Source organism: Ursus americanus, chromosome 10 (genome assembly GCF_024610735.1).
Source record: "Ursus americanus isolate L20-20 chromosome 10, mUrsAme1.1.p, whole genome shotgun sequence".
Classification (NCBI taxonomy): Eukaryota; Metazoa; Chordata; class Mammalia; order Carnivora; family Ursidae; genus Ursus; species Ursus americanus.
Genome location: NC_142136.1, coordinates 78512279 through 78530673, shown reverse-complemented (window position 1 = coordinate 78530673; position 18395 = coordinate 78512279). Strand labels below are relative to the sequence as shown.

Sequence of the window (18395 nt, the reverse complement as noted above, 5' to 3'; positions counted from 1 at the left end):
CCCAAAGCCTAAAATATTCACTATCTGGCCTTTTACCAGAAAAGTTTGCTGACTCCTGCTCTACAGTATGGCTTTTCTATCCTCAAATATCTTTGGGAAAGGATCTATATATTTATTTTTTTTTAATTTTATTTATTTATTTATCTTATTATATTATATTATGTTAGTCACCATACAGGACATCCCTAGTTTCTGATGTAAAGTTCCAGGATTCATTACTTGCGGATGGGTATTAAGGAGGGCACGTATTGCATGGTGCACTGGGTGTTACACTCTTGTGTTCTGTAGCCAGACACGAAAGGCCATATTGTAGGATTCCAGGCACATGAAAATGCCGGAAAAGGTAAAGTACCAGAGACAGAGAGAAGAGCAGTGGTTGCAGGGACTGGGGTGAGGGAATGAGCAGTGCCTGATGAGTAGCACAGGTGTCTCTGTGATGGAAATGTTCTAGAAGTTGTGCAACACTCTGAATATACCTGATGGCATCTCGATATACAATTGAAATTTTATGTAAACTCAAATTCTACTTTATTTAAAGAACAAAATATATTAAGCCACAATACAGGGGTATTAAACACACAAGAATGACGAAGAGTGCAACGACAGGGAAGGCGAAGGCATCCTTTGGGGCTGCAGCCAGCACGAGCTGCTGCTCTGGGGCCAGGGCTGGTTCCTCCACTGAGGCAGGGGGTTGCTCAGGCCCGGCAGCAACCCCAGTAGCAGGGGCAGGACCCTGCTCGACCTCCGGGACAGGCAAAGTTTCAGCTGGCTCTCCCAGCTCAGGAGAATGAATTAGAGCTGTGACTACCAGCTGCACTGGCCCGGCCATGGCAAGTGGTATCGCTGCTCTGTCTGACTGCTGAGCTCCGGCAGCAGTGATGGGTTCAGCCAGCTCGGGCTCTGAAGCTGCAGCGGGCACCACAGTGGCTGCTGGGGCGAGTTCTTGCTGTGGTTCAGGGTCTTGCTGTGGGGCTGGTGCTGTAGCTCCAAGAAGAGAAAGTATCATCAGCATGATTGGCTTTCCATGTCCCTTCTAAATAGAGGAAATTTTCCCACCAGCCAATGTTGTCTGAGTCCAAGAACCAATCCCTGGGAGGTCTTCCTGGACTGTAGCCCACAGGGACAGGGATCTGAGACTACTCACTGCTCTCGGCCCAAGCACAGGCGATGGAGGCTAGCTCTGTGTGGCCCACCATGTCCCCTCCACAGGCCCACAGCTGTCATCCCCCATCCTCCTCACCCCCAGCCTCTGGCTCCGTGGGCTCAAGGTGTTGCAGCTGTGAGAGCAGAAGCTGGGTATGGCGCTCCAGGTCTGAGCCTGGCATATTGAGTGCCATATATGCCAGCAGCATCTTCAGGCAAGGAAACTCTGGGGGCTGGAAAAAGTCCCGGGAATATTGGCCCAGCCAGGTGTCCAGGATGCAGGCGATGGCCCTGGCGACAGACAGGTAAGCAGAGGAGTCAGAGGACAGGGCACCGTCCCACACAGATGTCCCAGGGAACCCCTGTGGGAACCTGGGCCCCTGGGCCTCCAGCTCCTGACTGTCAGAGGCCTGTCCTACTCCTTGTCCACCTGGGATCTGGCAATCCTGCCTGAGATAGGCCTGGTCACAGAGGAGGGGCTGGCAAAAAGCCTTTGTGAGTGGGAGTCCTTGATCAACGGTGTGACCATCGGTGTCCTTCTTGGGGGAGCTGGACGCACTCAGTCTGTCTCTTTGCCCACTTGCCACTTGAATTCAACTGCACGCAGCCAGGGAGGGGTGGTGTCTGGCCTGTACATTGCCCTCACTGCACACAGCACTGCTCTGTGAATGTCCAACCAAGGAGAGAACAAAGGGATTCTGTCTCTAGCCAGGCTTTCCCAGGACCCTCCCAATACCCCAAACTTTACCTCCTGTGCCTACGTGCTGCCTCATTCACTAGGTGCCATGAGTGGGTCTCCTTCCACTGACGCTAATCTCCCACGGAGTGGGGGACGTCTGGTCCCTGAACACTCACTGGGTCTCCTGAGCACCTTCTGAACACCCAGTGTCCAGGTTCCGACAGATTACTGCGTGTGATGGTCCCCACACCCTTTGTTCTGGGTCCCAGGATTGGGGTAGAGACAGGGCTGGGAGGGGGCGGGGATGGGGAATGACTCTCTTAGGGGCTGAAGCGGCCCTCCAGCCCCCTCTGCTCTCCCACGGTGCCTACACCCCTCCCACAGCTGCCCAGGACCCCTTCCCTTTTTCCAGAAGAAGCCTTCAGACCTTTACCCTAAAACAGGAATCGCAGGTGTGTGGGATGGGGGTCCAGAAGGCCCTCCAACTTACGGTCCCCTCGCTGCCCTCATGGAGAGGGAAGGCCCTCCTGTATTAGCCAAAGCTCTCACTCACGTGTTACACTGCTTCTGGGCTCCGCCGAGATCATCACAGTCAGAGAGAACGCACCCATATCTAGAGGAGGCCGGGCGGGGGGGGGGGCATCACATGCAGTGTCCTGTGGCTGCTACCTCTAAACATGTCTAGTGTCACTGTCTGACCCCCGACTAGTCTGGAGCCCTGGGGTGCTGTCTGCTCCATGCAGGGATCACAGTCAGCTCCTAGAGAAAGCGCCTGCACTGAGTGGGGCTTCCTGAATGCTTGATGAATGAAAGGGGCCCAACCAGCCCCACCACAAATATCTGAGTGGGTCTGGGCCCCCTGCTCACCCCCAGGGATCCCTGCTCTGGTTTCACCCAGGACACAGACCCCAGGTGGAGTCTCAAATCTCCCTTTCAAATGGCAAAACAGCTCAGCTCAAGACCTCGGTGATAGTGAGGGATGAGGCAGAGGCTTCATCACGAGGAGCGGGACAATGATAAATGAGCACAACCACAGCCCCTCTAGCAGACCTTTCCGCAGGCCCAGGCACCCAAGTGTACTTTCCCTAAAGGACACCACTGAGTCCCTATAATAACTCTGCCCCAGTCAGAGGAGCAAACTGAGGCTCGGACAAGTTTGGTGACATTCCCAAGACTCACAACCACTAGGTGGCCAAATCCCACTGGACTGCTAGGGGCAGGGTGTTCACCTTGTAAGCAGGAGGTCCAGCACCTCTTGGGTGGTGGCAAATGCCCTGTATGTGCCCAGGAATGTGGAGATGTAGCTGAAGTCTCTGCCTAGGAAGGCGGGCACCAGGTGTTCTACTCGCTTCTTCAGCAGGTCAGCCCGGTTGGTCCAGAGCACGCAGGGCTCATTCGTCTTCATGGTTGAGCCGTTTTTACCCTGAAGTGAAACAGAGGAGACATGCAGTCAGCACTGTAGCCACCAGGAGGGTTGGGAGTTGGAGCGCAGACCAAACCCCAAGATCTCGGTGACTTATGGCAAGAGGGGGAACAAGAGGGCCTACGGTAGAAAAAAGAATAAGGTGCCCAGGTGGTTCGTTGGGTTAATCGTAAGACTCCTGGTTTCGGCTCAGGTCATGATCTCAATGTCCTGAGATCGAGCTCCTCGTCGGGCTCCGTCCTTAGGGCAGAGTCTGCTTGAGGATTCTGTCTCTCCCTCTGCTTCTCCCCACTCTCGAGCCCTGCCTCTCTCTCAAATCATCTATCCACCAATCGATCGATACTTCTTTAAGGAAAAAGGAAAAAGCTTCTTGGCATCCGCACAAGGAATTGAAGTAGGTGATATCTGAATATGTTAGTATCTCAGATCAGATTGTTAGCTGAGTATTGATAGCACCTCCCTGCGTGAATGGCGTTGATCCTGTGATTTCTGACAACATATTCCATTCTTCAGATGAGAACACAGAGACGTTTTCTTAGGTGAGAGGGCTCAGGATATTAGGGCAAGTAGGATGTTTAGTGCAGCACTGTGAGTTGGCAACAGAAGGGAATCACATCAAAGTCCTGCATCAGTGAAGGGCTCAATGGCTGTGGTAACTGACTGGCCTTCTGGAATGTTGGGCAGCACAATGAGACCCCTGCTCCTCACCCTGGAGGGGTCCCAGGGATGTGGTCTTTCACAACCAAAGGGCAGAGCCAGAGACAGTGCCATGAGCCCCATGTGCCTTTGGGGAAGAGTCTCCCAACTCACCATGTTCAGGTGCAAGACTTGCAGAAGAACGGGGACCCCTAGGAGCACTAGTTAGGAAAATGCATAGCACAGCGCAAGGCGATTCTAGATGAATGGGATGAGACGTGGTTTAAAGGCTCTTTTCTGATATTCCTACAAATATGTGGAGAGTGACTCTGCATCTGGCCAAGGCAGGGGCAGGGCCCTGAGGGCAAGTTTGGGGAGGAGATGGGGATGCAGAGTCCTATGGGAGCAGGACTCTAGGAGGGAGCCCAGGGAAGTAGCAGGCTGGCTTCTGGACCTGGGGCCCCTTTGCTGCATTGGGGCCTTGGGGGTTGGGTCACCCCAGCACCCGCACTCACCCTGAGCCAGTGCCGGTCTCTGTTGGCACTGTGGGGCACCTTCCTGTCCTTCGAGGAGGTAGAGCAGAGGATCTCATCATCCAGCTCCTGCCCCATGTCCTGTGTGGAGCTCTGTAAAGACAGTGTGTGTCAGCCAGGCAGGAGGCCTCAGAGCCCTCTCTGGCTACCTTTGCTGGTCCTCAGACCCCGGGGACGGCGTTCCAGACACACCACACCCCAGCATGCACACAGCTCCACCAAGGAGAGAAAAGTGACACAGCTTCAGGCCCTTGGATTCACTCTGGCACAGGTAAGAGGCACCTCAGGAATCCTCTTTCCACCCTGCCCACCACGACATTGGAGTGAACATGAAGGAATCACCAGGGTATCCACTGCCCCGCAACCTCCTCCAGCCCAGGGCAGGACCTCCCCACATGTCCCTTTTTCCCTGAACCTCAAGAGAAAGGGATGGGGTTACCCTGGGATGGCTCAGAGAGGTGACCTGGCCTGGCCTAGGCTTCCCCGTATTACCTTATGACCCCTCCTACCAAATGCCCTCAGGCATCGGGGGCGAGGTTTGAGCCAATGTCTGCAGCATGAGAGTAAGCCGTTACCCTGGGGTTTCTGGAAGCCAGAGCCCCGGGAAGTGGGCAAGCAGCAAGAGAACATCTTTCACTATCAAATGTCTCCAGCCAAGTGAGCCTGATATGGGACTGCACTAGAATGTGGGTGCCTGGTTACGGGGTTCCAAATTCTGTTGGGGTCTGTGGTCAAGGAAGTGACTTCACTGCCTGGGATCCCCTCCCTGAGTCCACTCCTGGATTGACATCTACCCAAATAATGCTCTGGGCTGCCCGCTGCTCATCCCCTTTCTGCATGCAAGGCCACATCTGTATACAGTAACACCAACACACCCCTCTCCACAGCCCCCAGGGAAGGTCTGGGTACAGCCAGGGCACCAATTGGAAACACACCTGGTTTCAGACACAACTCTCCATTCTTACCTGTTTTTGACCCTGGATATGCCATCGTGCCTGTCAGGGATGGTCTGTGTCTTGTCTGTACAATACAGATTATTCTAGCATGTATTTCCTCCAGACGTCCACAGGCATACATGGGATAATATCTAGGAGGTTGGAGGAGTGGTGTCACATGTAGGAAATACCTCCAACCACATTTTCCTCCTCTTCTCACCTTCTCTGAGGCTGCTACTGGTCAGATCCTGCCCCACAGTCCCTACTGGTATGTGTGTGTGTGTGTGTGTGTGTGTGTGTGTGTGCACGTGAGCACGTGCACACTCGCTCTTGTGTGCACACATGTGTTCATCAGTGCTCACGTTCTGGAGGCCCAGAAGATGACAGCCCCACCTACAGAAGGATGAGCAATAGCTTCCCAAGATCTTAGGCTTTCTAATTTCCGAAGCAAACCCTAAAGAAGGGATTGGAGCCTTGGCCCAAGAAGGTCAGAATCCACCCTTACCCCTAGAGACTGCCTGTCCTGTGCTGCAACCATCACCTCCTTTCCAATGGGTGTGATGTGGCTAGGGGTCCACTCAGTGGGTTGCCATGACCTGGGCTCCTCCTCAGACAAGAAGGTGCTGGAATGCCTCCTCTCTAGGATATCAATGCTCACCCTCGCCCCCATGCCATCTCCATGTCTATAGCCACTTACTTCAACACAACCTTTTCCGGAGCCCCCAGTGAATGCTTAGGTGCAGCCTGGATCTTCACCTTCTCTCCTCACTGGCTCCCTCGGATGCCCAACTCCTGTGTACACATCCGTGTGTAACCCCCTCCCCTGGAGTGTGGTCTGTACTTAGTGATTCACTTCCATTCCACAGAACATGGCACCATGACCCAAAGCTCCTTCCAAGATTTGGTTATAAAAGCTCAGTGCCCAGCCCCGTGTTGACTCTGACCCCTGTTCTCTCTCAGATCCCTGCACTGGGGAATGAGCCCCTATGTTCAACCATGGCACAGTCACGTGCACATGGCCTAGCACTGAAGGCCAACAACAGACAGAAGAACTCAGGCCTTGGAGATAGACTGAATCCTGCCAACACCCGTAAGTGAGCTCAGGTTCCAAGAGAAGCAGGTCCTGCCTTGGTGTTGTCAACAGCCCCAACCTACTGAGAGGCTCTGGCAGGAGCCCCCCACTGAGCACCGCTGAGACTGTGAGACAGTAAGTGTTTCTGGGTTAAGCCACTGAGTGTGGGAAAATGTGGCCACACAGCACTAGGAGCAGGACCCTGAAACTGTCGACCTGCCCCAGGCCCTGCCCCTCCTTCCCTTCCTCTCTGCTCTCCTCCTCAGCTTCCTCCAGCCACCCTGGCCTCCTTTCTAACCTCCACTCTGACAACAAGTTCTGCCCCCAATCCTCTGCATCATTGAGCTCCCTGCCAGGCTAAATATACTCAGATTTGTGCAGGGCTGTCTCCCTCTTTTCCTGACACAGGAAATCTCAATGTCATGTCAGCACAGCCTTGTCAGACCCCTCACCTGGTGGAGCTCAGGACCCAGTTGTAGTCCCTTGCTCTTTTCCTACGGAGCAATTGCTCTTCTCATTCATGTTTTTGTTTCATGTTTGTCCATCTTCCCCTGTAGACCTGAGCTCCTAGAGGGAGAACCTGGTTGACTGATAAGCACTTGCATCATCTGAGTGCTCAGGTCGCAGTGGCTGAATGATCAGGCAAGAGGATCCAGCCCACCACCGCCCAGCTCAACTGTTAGAGCCTAATTGACTTTGGTCATTTGTAAGTCCTTTTGTTTTCTTTTGTTTTGTTTTTCTAAGTAAACTCTGTGTTCGATGTGGGGCTCAAAGTCACAACCCCGAGATCAAGTGCCACGTGCCCTACTGACTGAGGAACCAGGTGCCCCTCTGGTCATTTTTAAAGGTACTAGGCTGATAACTATTGACGTTAACTTGGTGATTTCAACATTTTGTAGGTATATTACGTTAAGCTGAGTTACCAAATGACTCCCCAAATTTTGGTAGCATGTCACCATAGATTTCCCCAAATGACGGTATTGAGTGGCTGTTCAGATTGGAGGCTGAACACCTTCATGTGGTCATTCAGGAACCCAGAGTCCCTCCACAATGGGCCTTCTCACTCCATAGGAGGTCAAGCACTCCTGGAGCCATCAGCGCAAGGGGAAAAATGACAAAGAAATACACACAGGAGAGTGTTTCCCGCCAGGTCTAGAAGGCCTAAAAGGTCCATCTTTACACTCACTCTTTTATTTATTTATTTTTTAAGGATTTTATTTATTCATTAGAGAGAAAAGAGCACAAGCAGGGGAGGAGGGCCAGAGGGAGAAGGAAAAACAGACAGAGGCTGGGGTGAGGAGGACAGGGGTGGCTGATATCGGCCTGGGGAGGGAACAGGTTGGGTCACACAGAGCAAGCCTCCATCGCCTGTGGTTGGGCCTGAAGTAATGAATACTCTCAGATCCCTGTCCCCAAGGCCTGTAGTCTGGGCAGACCTCCCAGGGATTGGTTCTTGGACTCAGACAACACTGAGTGGTGGGAAAAGTTTCCTTTATTTAGAAGGGACATGGAAAGCCAATCATGCTGATGATACTTTCTCTTCCTGGAGCTACAGCAACATCCTGAACCACCTCAAGAGCTACCTCCAGCTCCCACTGGGGCACCGGCTGCAGCTTCAGAGCCCACGTGGTGTGAGTGGGAATAAACTGTGAGGGTGATATAGCTGAGGATACAGCAGAGGGGAGGCTGCAGGCTTAAGGAGGCTGCTGCAAAGTTTTGTAAGAAGAAAGTGCAAAATTGTAACTTTTAGAAGTCTGCTACTGTGGGGGATGTCCCTGGCTTACAGGTGTTCAAGTGGCGAAGCGGGGTGGAATCCCAGGTGTGACAGCATGATCTCAGGGTCCTGGGGGGGGGGTCACAAGAAGAACGGGTGGTGCCTGAATACGTCAGAGTTCCCAGACATCAGTTTGGGGAAGCTGGCTGAAAACCGTGAATCTAGGAACTGGCTTTCTGCTCTATATAGCCCTCAACTTCGAATCACAGCACAGTTGGGTGATCACTTCTCTGGGAAGGGTCCAGCAAGAGGCAGAAGCATGGCAAGACCCACGACACCCAGGAGGTACAGCATGGGTCTGTGCCACAGGAATCCATAGAAATTGGACTTGGAACTCAGTCGCATGCCTGAGATCAAAATGCTTTGTCACTGGCAGGCTGAACACAGAGTTCTTTTTTTTTCTCCCTAAGATTTTATTTATTTGACACAGAGAGAGACAGCCAGTGAGAGAGGGAACACAAGCAGGGGGAGTGGGAGAGGACGAAGCAGGCTCCTAGCAGAGCAGGGAGCCTGATGTGGGGCTCGATCCCAGGACCCTGGGATTACTCCCTGAGCTGAAGGCAAAAGCTTAACAACTGAGCTACCCAGGCGCCCCTGAACACAGAGTTCTGACAGAAGCCAAGGAGGTTAAGACTGATTGATTGCTTTTCTGTGAGGGCTCGCTGAAGAGTTGGGGGCAAATTTTCAGCTCCTGGGTAAAGAACAGCCTTCAGCCATACTCATCCCACCCATTGGTGCTGCAAGCCTTCAGGGAGTGAAACAGCACCACATCCTGGAATCCAGAGCTGCTTACACCGAGGCTCGCCTCTGCTTACGAGACGTGCATTTGCACTAGCTGAGGTACACCTGAGAGTCAGTGCAACAGGCCCCTCCCCCAGGAGGCCAGCACAAACAACTCACTCCTGTCAAGTTTACTGATCCTAGAGGGCTGTAAAGCTTCAGCTCTTAGGGAAAACACTGAGTAGCATTCTATGTATTTTTATTTTTTAGCCTTTTATTTGTTGTTTCAGTTTTTTCTTATTTTTTCATCTTTCTTATTTTTGTTTATACATATACATTTTATAAATGTGTGTGTACATATCTATAGTGTGTGTATGTATATATATGTATGTGTATAGTTTGTTTGATTCCTTTCATTGTGTTTTATTTTTTCTTTCTGATTTTCTTTTCTGGACACAGTGATGAGATGGGGAAATTCACCCCAAAAAAAGAACAGGAGGTAGTACTCACTACCAGGGATTTAGTCACTATGGATATAAGTCAAATATCTGAATTAGAATTCAGGCAATGATTAGAAAGATCCTAGACGGGCTAAAGAAGCATAGAAGACACTGGAGAATCCCTCACTGTAGAAATAAAAGAACCAAAATCTAGACAGGCCCCAATTCAAAATGCTATCACAGAGATTCAGTACCAAATGAAGACTATTAAAAGGATGGCGAATGAGGCAGAAGAGGAAGTCAGTGATATAGAAGATAAAATAATGGAAAATACGGAAGCTGAAAAAGAGAGAAAGAAAACTACTGGATCACGGAGGGAGATTTTGAGAACTCAGCACTTCCACAAAGTGAAATAATATCTGGATAATGGAGGTCCCAGAGGATGAGGAGAGGAACACAGTGGGAGAAGGTTTATTTGAACACGTCAGAGGCTCCTAGCGGAGGAGCCTGATGTGGGGCTCAATCCCAGAACGCTGGGATCATGCCCTGAGCCCTAGGCAGATGCTTAACGACTGTGCCACCCAGGCGCCCCTGTCCATGTATTCTCACTCACTCACCAATTTCCCCCCGCATGTGGCATTGCTGTCTGGCACATAGTAGGTGCTCAACTGATACTTGTATGCATGAATAAAAAGATAACTAATTGTAATACCTCTTCTTTATTGAGCTCTTTCAACTTTCTATGTATAGTGTCTTAATGCTCAAGGTAGGTCTGTTACTATCCTATTTTATTGGTAAAGTGAGGCACAGAGTGGTTAAGGAAATTGCCTAAGGTCACACAGCCAGTCTGAACTCTTAGCCACTAGTCCCTGTGCCATTACAGCAGTGCAAAGCAGGATGCACTCGGGGCCAAGGTGTAGCACACAGGGGAGCTTTGGGCTTTCAGAGGGCAGAGTGGTCAGGAGGGGCTGGGGCAGAGAGGGAAGGCTGTATGAAGACTGGAGAGAAGGGACAGTAGAGGTGGAAGAGGAGACCACCTTGCCTGATGGAAGCAGAGAGGTTGGAGGAAGCCAGGGGTTAAGGGAAGGTGCCAAAATAGGTCCTCCATACAGGCTTCCCGGGTCAAGGGCCTGGGGTGCTAGTAAGGACACATCCCTGAGCAAATGTGAGGTCTCCCATATTTCAAGCCCCAGGCTGTGTGCTCGGGAAGACGTGAACATGAGTAAGATCTCCCCTCCAGGACTGACAGGAAGGCAAAGGCAACATATGCAAAGGACTGTGCTCCAGGAGAGCAAGTGCTGAGAGCCAGAGTGGTGTGAGAGCAGTTTTCTGGGAGGAAGACATTGGTTCCAGTGGGAAGAACAGGGCAGGCTCCTGGAAGAGGTGACATTTGAACTGAGCCAAGAGCGGTGGTAGGACCGCACCCTTAGTGGGGAAGGGCACCCTGGGATGAGAGCCGCAAAGACAAAGGCCCAGAGGGGCGCAGGGATGCTGGGCCCCATGTGCCCCCAGGTGAGGGCCTGGAGGGGGCTGCAGGGCAGGGTGGGCCCACTCCCAGAGGGCTATGTGTGCTGTGTTAAACAGCTCAGCTTTCTCCCCTGGGTGATGGGGAGCCAGGGCAGTTTTGTAGGGCAGGGACAGGTTTTGCTTACCAAGAGGCAACAGAAAAATACTTGTCTTCTGGGGCGCCTGGGTGGCTCGGTCTGGTAGGCGTCTGACTCTTCGTTTCAGCCCAGGTCAAGAGACCATGGGTCCTGAAATCAAGCCCCTTGTAGGGCTCCATGCTAGCAGGGAGTCAGCTTGAAGATTCCTCCCTCCGCCAGCCCCCCCTCACCCCGGGCTCACACTCTCTCTCTCTCTCTCTCTCAGGCTCTCTCTCCCAAATAAATACGTCAATCTCTATCTCTCTCAAATAAATAAATCTTTTAAAAAATTAGTTGTCTTTTAAGCTGTAAGTGCCTTCAGGGCACGGCTGTCATTCTGGGAACAGGGTTAGGAAGAGTAATGCTGAGGACTTGCAGAAAGCCATTCACCCTGAGGATTTCTCCTCAGACTCTGGGAGGTGCCGTGGGAACTGCCCTTAGCCAGAAACAAGGATATCTGGGCCCAATTCCTGCTACATCACTAACGCACTGCCTAGTCCTGCTCAGGTCTCTCTAGGGGCATCAATTTCTTCCTCTGTAATACAAGGGGGCTGATCACCTCCCAGGGCCCTTCTAACCCCAGCACACACCCTATTGAGCTAAGATCCCACGCCAACCCCTCATTGTGCTAAGAACACTTTGGACAGATCCAGGCAGACATGGGAAGGCTCAGCCATCCTTGCTGGGCTGTGCACATGGAGGAGGCAGAGTGGGACAGGCGCCCAAGGAGCCCGCAGCCCCCACCAGCCACTGGCTGACCCAGGTGGGAACGCCCAACCTCCCGGGGTGGCCAGAAGAAACCCAAGGCGTCACGGGTGCGGGAGGAGAGGAAGGGCAGGGGGTTGGGTGGAGGGAAAGGGAGCTAACCAAACAGCTTCCTCCCAAACCAGCTCTAGGCCCAGGGCTGGGTATTTCCCTCAAGGACAAAAGAGCCCTGTGAACACTTCCTACCCTACTCCAGCCCCTCCTGTCAGTGACAGCTCAGCTCAGGGTTAGCTCACCGCTGGCTCCTCTATCAGTCTTCTCAGGAGAGCTGAGTGTCCAGGCCAGGGCCCGACTATAATTGCAGGATCACCACCACACTGTCAGAGCCCTTAGGGTGGTTCTCCAGCCTGGGCAAGTGAGCTGCCAGCTTCCCCGGACAGGAGTCTACCCTCCAACTCTTTTTTCTCCATGCCCCTCCACCCGCCAAAATTCTTTAAAATCTTCCTCCTGGAGGCCCTCCTTGATCGACTGGCCCACACTAACACTTCCTTCACATTTCTTCAGTCATGGTCTGCTAGAGCCTTCTGCCTTCAAATGTTCTGCTTTCTGGACTTCTCCAGATATTGTAAAAAGCATTTCTCCCAATGTATGGGACAGGGTCTTCTTCCAGTTCAGTTGGATCCCATGCTTTCTTATTCTCTGTTGACTCCTTCATTCCTGAGAGCAGCCAGTAGGAGGTGTCGAGGAAGCTTGATGGCATTTTCTTCTAAGCCCCGGAACACCTGCTTCTCCACCATTCAGGGTGAGTCCCTGCTCTTGCAACCAGGGCTCCCAGGTGTTTCTCATTAGATGGCCCCCTGACCAGCCCTCAGTACCCTGTTCAGGGAGCTGACGAGTAAACTTGAGCCTTACCTTCAGGGGGAGTTCTGCCCATCGGGTAGGTTAACGCTTGTCCCCCCAGAGCCCAGTTCTGGGACTCTTGGCCTGTTCTGGATCACTGGCTACACTGCACTTCCCGGCCTGCATGTGGGCAGGACGCGCCCATTTGGCCGACCAGGGCCTTATAGGGCCTTGCTTGCCTGTTGAGCCGGAGCCCAGACCCAACCACTTGCACATTCACCCTGAGGTTGTAGATGCACGTGGTGACGGTCCGTCCCCCTTGGACTTGCCTCCTCTAGGGTCTCGGCCTTCTCCAACAACCAGGGCACTAAGTGTCTCTTATTGGAGGTTACAGCAGCCAACCCACTGGCCCCACCTTGGCAAGTCAGGACAGTGTGCTCTTTCTCTGCCTTCAGGAGAAATATGCACATTTATGTAGGTTAGGGTTTGGGATTCTACGGAGGCCTTGTTCCCCCAAGATCTTGATCCTGTGTCCCAGCGTCTCCTGACCTCTGCCCAGTTCTAGGTCCCACACACCAAAAATCATCCTGAGCTCGAGGGGGTACTCAACATATGCCAACTTCCAAGCACTAAAGCTACACAAATGCTCATCGTTTCTACAGGTAGAACCACGAGTATCTGCACTGCGTTGCCAGGATGGACCAGGCGACTGACAAAAGTAGCCCCAGCCCAGTATGAGAGACGTGGGAATACTGAGTGCCGGAGAAGACTTGGACCCCATCAGGCAGACTGTCACCATTTAAAAGCTGCTGCGGAAAAAGTTGGGGGTTGACTCCCTCTACCCTGGAAGGTATGCAGGTGGTTGGAAGCAGCCTCAGCACACAGGCCTGCCCAAGGGTGCTTACTGCCCCTGCACGCGCTGTGCATCAACAGGGCAAGAAGCGGGAGAGGCCGGTCACTGGAGCAGGCTTCTGGGGGCACAAGGCCACCTGCCTCATTCCAAACTCTAATGACACAGTTTTCCATTGAAGGAAGACATGGAGAAACCAATCTTGCCAAGGCAGAGCTGGCCAGGCTGGCCAGGGTATCTTCCAGTAAGACCGACTGGGGAGCCTTTATTGCTGGTCTAGCCCAGGTCCCCATCCAGAGTGGGTCCAAATGGGGATTGAGTATGGCCAGTTTCAGTGCCCTGAGTATGGTAAGTCCTGGACCCCACGAGGCAGCCAGTCTAAGTGCGGAGTGACTGAGCCAGTTTAAAGCCGCCACCTCAGCAATATTTTCAGAGGGTGAGTATTGTCCACCCTGGGGACTCTACAAGTTCAGGGAACCTATCTAATTCCAACAGGTCTGGAGGCCTGGCAGCCCAATGCTGCTGGCTGACACAGTGCAGAGGCTCTTGGAGCACACTACTTGTCTCTCCTGGTTTAGCATCTGAAGGAGCTGATTAAACTCCCATTTCCTCTCCTATCTTTACCTGCTAGACCTAACTGGCCATCATCTGCATGTCTCCATACTTACTGCCTGCATTATATTATGTGTACATCTTGGATTCCTTCCTTCCTTCCTTCCTTCCTTCCTTCCTTCCTTCCTTCCTTCCTTCCTTCCTTCCGTTTGCTTAGGCTAACTGGAATGCATTAATTTGTCTAAAGCTTTTATCCCCTTGCTTGGCAGGGTATCCAGATAAACTGTTGGCCCTAAGGGTAGTTTTTCTAAGTATGTCACAGCTACGCATTAGCCAGGTGAGTGATTCAGGTAGCTCTATACTGAAACCAGTTCTTGTCAAGTGTGCCTGGGATGTTAAATTGCTCAAGGCTGTTTACCACCCTTCATGGGCCATCCACACCACGGTTAAACTGCAGGTCTGGACGACCAGGGAGAGGACAGTCAGGGCTTACAGGAAGGGCACCGGAATGTAAGGGACCCTGACTAGCAGGGCCACAGGATCCCCCAGGTATCTCTAGGGCACTTCAACCTTGGCTTTAAGGGCTGAGGCTGGGGTCCTGGTGACCTCCTGGAAAACTTCCTGCCTCCCGCAGCCCAGTGCCCTGTAGTGGGTAGCTCCTGGATGAAAGGGCTGCTAGCACAGGACCAGGTGGCCCCAGTGACGTGCAAGCAAGTACTTGTGTACATCTTGGATTTAGGGACTCTTTGGGTCTTTCTTCTCACCTCCTTCTGCTTTTCCTTCCTCCTTGCCTGCTTCTCTGCTTCTCTGCATTCATCATCTGCTCTTCTATGGGCCCACACACCTATTCCATGCCTGCCGTGTGCCACTCAGCAAGATGTGCCTGAGCATACTGACATCTTAAGGGATACTTGTTCACCATTTTTTAACCAGCCAAGTTGGGTATCTAGGCTTTCTACTGGTAACTAAAACTAGTTGAATTTAAGCTAGATAATTACTCACATTTTCAGTTAGTTGAAATTAGTTATTTTAATTGACATGTGATTGAATCAGTGGTGAAAGTAGGATGATACTTTGCTAGAATTTGTGTTGAGAGAACAGCTATTCCTATTTTTGTGCAACTGATATTAAAATAGCAATGATGAGGAGCACCTGGGTGGCTCTGTGGTTAAGTGTGGTACTCTCGATCTCAGCTTAGGTCTTGATCTCAGGGTCCAGTTCAAGCCCCTTTGTCTCCATGCTGGCATGGAACCTACTTAAAAAAGTAAAGAATGAACTAAAATAGCAATGATCACACAGTAAGTCTGAGCTTCCAAATATGCACTTTATTGGTAAAGAAGAGGTAGGGGAAATAGAAAATTTTATGGTTTTGTTCATTCCTGCTTTTGCATTGTAAGTAATAATCTGATGTTAATAAAATATAGCATTAAAAGGCCATTAGGAAGAAACAAATAAGTATTGCCTGTGACTTGATAGGTATAGGATATAATTTTAGTGACTGAAAATGTCCTAAGTCTTTTTTATATTAAAAATATACATATAGGGCAAATATGAATTCTAATCTTTTGAAATGGGTGAGAGGTGAAAGGAAATAGGCTCACTTATGTCAAAGGGTTTCAAAATGGAGCCAGGAGGCCATTAAGGAGGTGGACCTTACCCACGTCCTCACTGGGTGGACTGTGACCTTATGAACAGGGTGAAACCACAAATACTCCAGGAGCTCTGCAGGAACACCTGTAACTTGCTACAGTAACAGACTTTTGTTCAATGATGGCATTAAGAACCAGTGCTGTTTAGCCAAGATTAGGTTTCTTTTTTCCCCTTTTATTTAAAAGTTTTATTTTTTATTTTATTTATTTATTTTTTAATATGTTCAATTAGCCAACATATAGAACATCATTAGTTTTTAATGTAGTGTTCAAGATTAGTTTTCTGCCACCAACACCAATCATAAATATTTTTAAACAACACGTACAAGTATTGCCTTTTGTCTTTAAAAAAAAAAAAACTCACTCTTGTTCCCCAGGGAGACACAATTTAGGTTACCACCTGAATCTGTGCTCCCCAATTGCAATTCTAAGATCTCAAATAAATGCTTTGGTCTTATTGCACATCTGTCTTTTTCCTCAGGTGACAAATGATAGTTAGTAAAGCAAGGTATTATTATATCCCAGTTATAAGAACAAACAATGACAGTTAGTAGATCTGTAAGACATTGCTAACCATGCTGGAGAATATTATCCTTTGACACCTGCACCACTATGGATGAGAGAGGGAAAATATGGGCCTTCCTCCTTTCCAAGGATGTACTTGGAGGTGTTGATTGGATAGGAAAATAGCTGCCAGTCCGTGGACCCACTGGAAGTGTTATTACTGTTATGACACAGCTGTGGTAGGCCGAAAATAGTCCCTTTATTTTCCAGAAGATGGAATACTTTCTTGAGAAATGTAAGCTTTTTTTTCTTTTTAAATTTCTCTATATTTAGGTTTTTTTATTGAAGTATACTTGAAATACAATATTATATTAGTTCCGTGTGTACAACACCTGTATTCACTTTTAACAAAATGTTCTTGTTGTCTTCTTCAAGACTCTCTGTCTTTATATTGATTGGCTTTATCTGTGAATATTTCCTCCTTTCTTTGTGTGCTCTGCTGAAAGGTGCCTCCTACCATCACTCAGCATCATTTGATTTTCCTCATCAATCATACTACAAAAAAGGTCTTTCATCTGTGCTTTCCCTTTGCTAATTAATTAAATGTAATCAGCTGAAATATAATACAATTCATTTGTAATTTTAATCTTTAAATTGATTGGTTGGTCACCAACATGGAAGTAGGAGATTATTTCCCTCTGTGTAAGACTTCATTCTAAAAGCCTGTGTTGTCATAATGAAAACAATGTAGTTACTCAGCATGTTCTTTGTTACAAACAGTTATCTCCACAGTTACCAAAGACATTTTTCAGGCAACCACTTGGATTTTTTTAATTTAAATTCAATTAACCAACATACACTACATCATTAGTTTTTGATGTAATGTTCAATGATTCATCAATTGCATTTTACACCCAGGGCTCATCACATCCAGTGCCCTCTTCAATGCCCATCACCCAGTTACCCCATCCCCCCACCCACATCCCTTTCCACAACCCTCAGTTTGTTTCCTAGAGTCAAGAGTCTCTCAAGGTTTGTATCCCTCTCTGATTTCTTCCCCTTCAGTTTTCACTCCCTGTCCCTATGATCTTCTGCGCTATTCCTTATATTCCACATATGAGTGAAACCATATGATAATTGCCTTTCCTCTGATTGACTTATTTAACTTAGCATATTTCCCTCCAGTTCCACCCATGTCTATGTAAAAGGTAGGTATTCATACTTTCTGATGGCTGAGTAATATTCCATTGTAGACATGAACCACATCTTCATCCACTCATCTGTTGAAGGGCATCTCGGCTCCTTCCACAGTTTGGCTATTGTGGATATTGCTGCTGTGAACTTTGGGGTGCAGATACCCCTTCTTTTCACTACATCAGTATCTTTAGGGTAAATACCCAGTAGTGCTATTGCTGGGTTGTAGGGTAGCTCTATTTTTAACGTCTTGAGGAACCTCATACTGTTTTCCAGAATGGCTGTACCAGCTTGCATTCCCATTTACAATTGCACCAGAAACCATAAGATACATAACCAAATATGCCTAACCAAAGAGGTAAAGGATCTGTACTCTAGAAACTACAGAACACTTATGAAAGAAATTGAGAAAAACACAAAGCAATGGAAAAATATTCCATGCTCATGGATTGGAAGAATAAACATTGTTAAAATGTCTATGCTGCCCAGAGCAATCTACACATTCAGTGCAATCCCTATCAAAATGCCACTGACCTTTTTCACAGAGCTGGAACAAACAATCCTAAAATTTGTATGGAAACAGAAAAGACCCTGAGTTGCCAGGAGAGTGTTGAAAATGAAAACCAAAGCTGGGGGCATCACAATGCCTGACTTCAAGCTATATTACAAAGCTGTGATCATCAAGACAGCATGGTGTTGGCACAAAAACAGACACATAGATCAATGGAACAGAATAGAGAACCCAAAAATGGACTCTCAACTCTATGGTCAGCTAACCTTCAACAAAGCAGGAAAGAATAGCCAATGGAAAAAAGACAGTCTCTTCAATAAATGGTGCTGGGAAAATTGGACAGCCACATCAGAAAAATGAAACTGGACTATTTTATTACACCGTATACAAAATAAACTCAAAATGGATGAAAGACCTCAGTGTGAGACAGGAATCCATCAAAACCCTGGAGGAGAACACAAGCAGTAACCTCTTTGACCCCAGCCACAGCAACTTCTTGCAAGACATGTCTCTAAAGGCAAGGGAGACAAAAGCAAAAATGAATTATTGGGACTTCGCCAAGATAAAAATCCATTTCAATAATAGAATGATG

At 49.4% G+C, this 18395-nt stretch overlaps 1 protein-coding gene across 2 annotated transcripts in view; it reads right to left on the bottom strand.

The window, feature by feature from the left end:
* Positions 1 to 522: 522 nt before the first annotated feature.
* LOC123792006 (ral guanine nucleotide dissociation stimulator-like) overlaps positions 523 to 18395 on the bottom strand; it is a 54310-nt gene continuing 36437 nt past the window's right edge. Inside the window, exons 3-7 of one of the 2 annotated variants that reach the window (XM_087865251.1) lie at positions 4397 to 4507; positions 3052 to 3245; positions 2376 to 2435; positions 1241 to 1434; positions 523 to 978 (exon numbers count right to left, since the gene is read on the bottom strand). In XM_087865251.1, coding sequence (XP_087721377.1) covers positions 533 to 978; positions 1241 to 1434; positions 2376 to 2435; positions 3052 to 3245; positions 4397 to 4492 — 990 coding nt within the window. In that variant the 5' untranslated portion in view covers positions 4493 to 4507 and the 3' untranslated portion in view covers positions 523 to 532. Of the gene's footprint in view, positions 979 to 1240; positions 1435 to 2375; positions 2436 to 3051; positions 3246 to 4396; positions 4508 to 17109; positions 18315 to 18395 lie in introns of those variants that run through there. The other variant, XR_015725989.1, reaches the window with a different exon arrangement.